The sequence below is a fragment of the Arachis hypogaea genome, chromosome 20, assembly GCF_003086295.3.
Source record: "Arachis hypogaea cultivar Tifrunner chromosome 20, arahy.Tifrunner.gnm2.J5K5, whole genome shotgun sequence".
Taxonomy (NCBI): domain Eukaryota; kingdom Viridiplantae; phylum Streptophyta; class Magnoliopsida; order Fabales; family Fabaceae; genus Arachis; species Arachis hypogaea.
Genome location: NC_092055.1, coordinates 24944365 through 24949946, shown reverse-complemented (window position 1 = coordinate 24949946; position 5582 = coordinate 24944365). Strand labels below are relative to the sequence as shown.

The window sequence follows — 5582 nt, the reverse complement described above, 5'->3', positions numbered from 1 at the left end:
TGTTTTATTCTTAGTGTCTTGTCTTATTTTATTTTCAAAAACAAACACAACCTAACATCCAAAATTTGGTATTAAATATATTATTATAGTAAAAATAAAAAATATAATATAAAAGAGGGTTTTTTATTTTTCACATGATCAACCTAATAGAATATATTGAATATATGTACTCAAGAAAATGAGCTATATACTAAATAAAAAAATAATTATAATTCCAATATCTTCTATTCAACATTGCATTTTTTTTTTCCTGAGAAAATAGTAGGAGGTCGGATGGATGAAGGGATGTAGAATTTTTTATTGAATAAAACTCTTTTCTGGGTTATGTTTTTTTTTTTAATTCAGATATTTTTTATAGTAGACACATTTCCTTTTACGAGAATTTTTTATAAAAGATGATGAAAAATATTTAGTGTGAGGTAACTTATATGACTTAATCTTCATCCTAAGTGAATAATAATTATTTGATTGAAATTGTTTAGTTCCTACATAACGATGTTCCAATCAAATAGTTATCATCCCTCTACAACATTATTTTGATGACAGTATAGACGATAAACAATCACAATCAAATAGTTATCATCCATATAAAATATATAAATACTAGATAGATCTTACAAACTAACATCACATGTAAGTATTTTTTGTTATTTTTTTTATTAGAGATTCTTATAAAATGGCTCATGAATCTAATGAAAAGGAAGGATAGGATGTGAATTGTCATTTTCCAATTATTAAGATATGAATTGTCTAAATTAAAAAAAATAAAGAATTTTTTTTTTATTTTAGACTTTTGGTTATATAGTATTATATTTTTTTACCATGAACTTTAGTTGATGTTTTTTCTGGATCCAAATATTGAATTGGAATGGTGGTAGTTTTTGGTCAAATGGTTATAAACTTTTATTTTTGGTGACCTGTGGGGCCCTAAGGCCATGTTTATGATCTTAATCATCTCAACCTGAAAGAAAACTGTTGGCCCAATTGGATAATGTAGGCTATCAGGCCCACATATCAGTTGTTTTTATGTTCATTGGTACAAGTGGCATCATCCAACGTCCAAAAAGAAAAAATTGGCATTAATCTCGGAAGTGACAAGTGAAGTGAGGCCATTTTCAACATTTTTACTTGAGTAAATAATAATTAGCTGTGACATTCTTTTGGTTCTATTTGCCTCTCATTTATTAGTCCACCCTTTTTTTTTAATAAAGGGTAGTATGTGTATATAAATTGATTATTTGATAATGAGGTTAATCATTTTAATTTGCAGTTTGCTCCTACATATATACTTCACTTCTTCCTCCTTCTTATTTATGTATTTATTTTGTATGATTACACTTGGAATTATGCAATTGAGGATGAAACTTTATAAAACTAACGCTGAGATTTAATTCTCAGAAAACTTATATATACAAGGACACTTGACAAGCTTGTTAGTAATTAATTTCTTGGCGAAAATGCAGCAATATAACATAGATTCGAATTGAAGAAGAATATAAAAATTTTAGAAAGGAGAATGTAGGTCCCATTCAACGAAGTCTTTAACATTGGGTGAAGAAGATGGTCTAATTCGAATATCCTCATCAACAGAACGATTCTGATCGTTATTAATATTAGCGTAGTAGTGATATGCAGCTGCACCTGATAGAACTGCTAGAGTCAAAGCCTGTGCATTCAACCTTCCAAAACATGCAATAAAAACACCATCAATATTCAATAATAATAATAATGAGTTTAGTTTATAGGAAATTATTGATTGAAGATGAAGAAGGTACCTGGCATGGATAAGCCTGAGGCTTGGTTTCATACGAGACTTTGTGCGTGCATATGCCATCAGTGATGCTCCAACACCTGTCGCCCACAGTGCCCCTATATATACCATAATTTTTGTTTAACACAAATTTAATTTTGATATTCTGAGATAACGTTTTTCAGTTATCTTAATTTAATGATAATTATTTTATTTTAACAATAGATCAAAATTAAATTCATTATGTAATATTAAAATTAAAACACGGATAATTTAATTTTGCTAATGTTTTTGGTAACTTACCAATGGTAGTGAGCTTATGCTCTGAAACCCACTGAGCTGGCTTCATGAAATAGTGTGTGTATGAGAGTTTGAAGAAGGAATGAATTGCTACTGAAGGTGATGATGAGCGTAAAGAAGAGGGAGCTTATATTTATAGATAGTGTTGTATTGAAGTTGAAATGTGTGGATAAATAGGGATGGCCCCTGGGTTTTGGGAACACGGGAAGAGGCTAAACTAGAGGCTTGCTTACGCTGGTTTTACTTTTGGGTTCTGGGGACAATATGGTCAATTCATCTTTATCATACCACACACTCACTGTAGGTAGCCAACAGATTCTGCCTCGGACTCCAGCCTGAAGTATACTTATTTAAAGGATAGGAAACTTTTCCAATGGTCCAGTCCACTTTTTTGGATCTTTGGTGATCCATGTACGGTTAGGTAATCAGTTAAATATTTGTCTTGTAGCAGGTTGTGTAATGTCTTTAATGTTCCTGCAATAAAATGAAAACTGACCACAAGGGCAGTGATAGCTATTAAGCTTGAGAGTAAAAGTTAAGCCAAAGTTCAAGTGAGCCAGCCGGTGTAATATGTGTAGCTATTGGGCTTTATATTATTGTTTTTGGTCAGGAGGCATTGGGCCTAATTAGAGGAAAATGCAAGTAATGTGTGGAGGTTTGAAATTTTAGTTGGGTTTGGTATTTGCAGGCCTTTGTATCGTTGGTGGCATTGTTGAAAAAATGCTAGTTTCGGTGATCCAGTTAGGGAACAATAATGAAGGCTGTTCTAGAAGTAATGCAGGGACATGACCACAAAAAAAAAAAAAAAAAACAAAGAAATGATGCAGGGAGGGATGGTGGGAAACGGCAAAAAAATTTTGCTTGTTAATGGAAAACGTTGTCGTTTTCAAATCTCAACCAGTGCCCTAAATCACACTACTTTCATTCCAAATAAATTTTTTTATATTTTTATTTTAACTTATAACTTTAAGTGTAAAATTATAAAAAAAATAAATTTATTTAGAATGAAAGTAATATGATTAAGTGTAATTTACTTAGATGTGATTAAAAATAATTGAATACTATGTATAGTAAAAATATGATATTATTGAAGGATAAAACTAAAATTTATTTTTATGTATCGTTTTTGTCCTAACGTTTTCGTCCTATTTAAGTCCCTAATGTAATGTTTCAAAATCGTCTCAATTTTGTCCCACCGTCAATTCTATTAACGGATCCCTAACGGCAGAACAACATTGAGTCAATTTTAAAACGTTAGGGACTTAAATAGGACACAATTGAAATGTTAGGGACAACTTTAGAACTTACCCCAAACGTTGAGAAAAAAACTGATACTTTACTCTATATTTTATATAATAATTATTCAATTACTCATTAAAAAATTAGTATAATCGATAAAATTACAATATACATTTGTACTAAAACTGTTTAATAAATTAAAAAAATTTAGAAGCAAATAATTAATAATTTAACACACATATGTAATTAAAAGTTTTTTTGGAAGGGAGACCATGGTCCACGCTGGGCTCCTCGGTTCCGCCCTTGGTGTTCGATGAAGAGAGAGATTGAATAAGAAGAATTTGGATTCTCTAAAATAAAGTGAGATCTTTTATTATTGAATGTTTTTTTTCTTATGTTTTTTCTTGGTCTCACCTATGAAATAAATGGTGATAGATCATATTTTATCCTCTAAAGTAAAATTCAAAATTTAGAGGATCCAAATCTGAATAAGAGAGGTTGATTTGTATTCGATCTTTATATGTATAAAAATATAAAAAATACATAATAGCTCATGTAAATGTATAAATAACATTTTTGAATTAAGAATATATAAAAATCTGTATGTTCATCATCAGATGGAGAACTGTTCCGGGGCTTACCTAGAACCGGATGGTGGTTGGGCTTGTTTGTAAGGCTCAAGTGCTAAAGGATGGTGGCTTCCGACTTGTTTTACGTCTGGGAGCCTCCGTCTGAGTTATGTATGTTAAAGAATGGGGTGGTACTTGCAAAGACACTCTGATGCCTAAGTTAGCAATGGGGTAAACATGTTTTTAGAGTATTGGAACTTAGAGATACCTGAGGAGTGTCAGTGTATTTATAGGTGATGTGCCAATAACCACCGTTAAAGTGGATCCACTATTAGTGGATAACCGTCAATTTTATCTAGGGGTTGTTGAGGTCTCCCTTCTAGAAGTAGGGGAGAGATTTACAGAAGCAGTTACTCACTTAGATAAGTATGAGCTGCTTGCTTCAGTCTGTTCCGACCTCTTAGAAGAGGTCGGATAAGGCCACTCTTCTTAATTGGCCCTTTTAACTTTATTGGGTCTGACTTATGTTTTGGGTCAAAGTATGAACAAGAACTATCCTAATATTGTTTCTGATCAAATTATAAACTTCTACAAATTCAAATAAATTGAATTTCACAATAATATTATACAATTAACACCACATTTATTTCGACTTGAATACTCACTTATGAGCAACACGAAACATATTAACTTCCTGTGGCAGACATGTTTTTGCAAGTTTTAGTTGACGTAAACAAAGGTTTTCAAATTCGATTCATTTTAGCATCGACTTAGCGTTTAATCTTATGAACAATTCTTTTGAATAAGTTAAACTTAGAGTGTATAATTTCTACCAAATTTAAATACTTAAAAAAATTAAGTTAATAATCAATTGATTCGATTAAGACAAATTATAAGCAACGAGTGTCTAAATGAGCCAAAATAACTTGTGCACATTAAAGGTAGCACATTTTATAAATCATTAAATTTTAATAAATATAAATATATTTTTTTAAAAAATTATTCAAGTTCTTAATAATAGAATATATTAAAATATAAATAAAGAAGTAACATATAAAATAATAGTAAAAAATAATTATTTTATTTATATATATTAAAAATAATTCGTATTCATCTTGATGAAGTTAAATTTACTTTTTTTTACCTGCTCTTATAAACAAATAAAAAATAACATAATTATAAATTCATTATGATCAGATATATATGTATACCGTTAGATACATATAATTTTGACGTACCTAAATTTTTTAGATATTTAAAATTTTTTTAAAAATAATAATATTATTTATTTTTTATTTCTATTACTAATCTTAGGTATAAATGAAACAACTAAAAAATTTTACTGTTTTTTTTTTCATAAAAAGAATCAATTTCTGTATATAATTATACATGTAATATTTTAAATAAAAATCTATTTTAATATTTTTAACAAATATAGTTATTTAACATATTTTTAATAGTTATATGAAATAATCTATCATATATCGCAAATTAATATAAAATTTATTTATTTTATATTTTATTTGTTGCAATAAAAAAAATATCCTAATATAAATTTTATTTGTTTTTTGGCTGGAATATAAATTTTATTTGTTAAAATAGTCATATTATATTATTGTTGTCACATACATTTAGTGGTCCATCTCACATTCTTGCTGTTATACAGTGTTACTCATTGACCCAATTTTTGCATCGGCTCCCATAACACTTCCGCGGCTTGGTTC

At 29.1% G+C, this 5582-nt stretch overlaps 1 protein-coding gene across 1 annotated transcript; it reads right to left on the bottom strand.

Annotated features, from left to right (window-relative positions):
• Positions 1 to 1344: 1344 nt before the first annotated feature.
• Positions 1345 to 2264, bottom strand: LOC112785139 (uncharacterized). Its single transcript, XM_025828578.3, has 3 exons — positions 2054 to 2264; positions 1776 to 1869; positions 1345 to 1679 (listed from the first exon to the last, which is right to left on the bottom strand). Exons 1-3 carry the CDS (start codon positions 2097 to 2099, stop codon positions 1505 to 1507), a joined length of 315 nt encoding a protein of 104 aa, XP_025684363.1. The 5' UTR covers positions 2100 to 2264; the 3' UTR covers positions 1345 to 1504.
• Positions 2265 to 5582: the final 3318 nt, after the last annotated feature.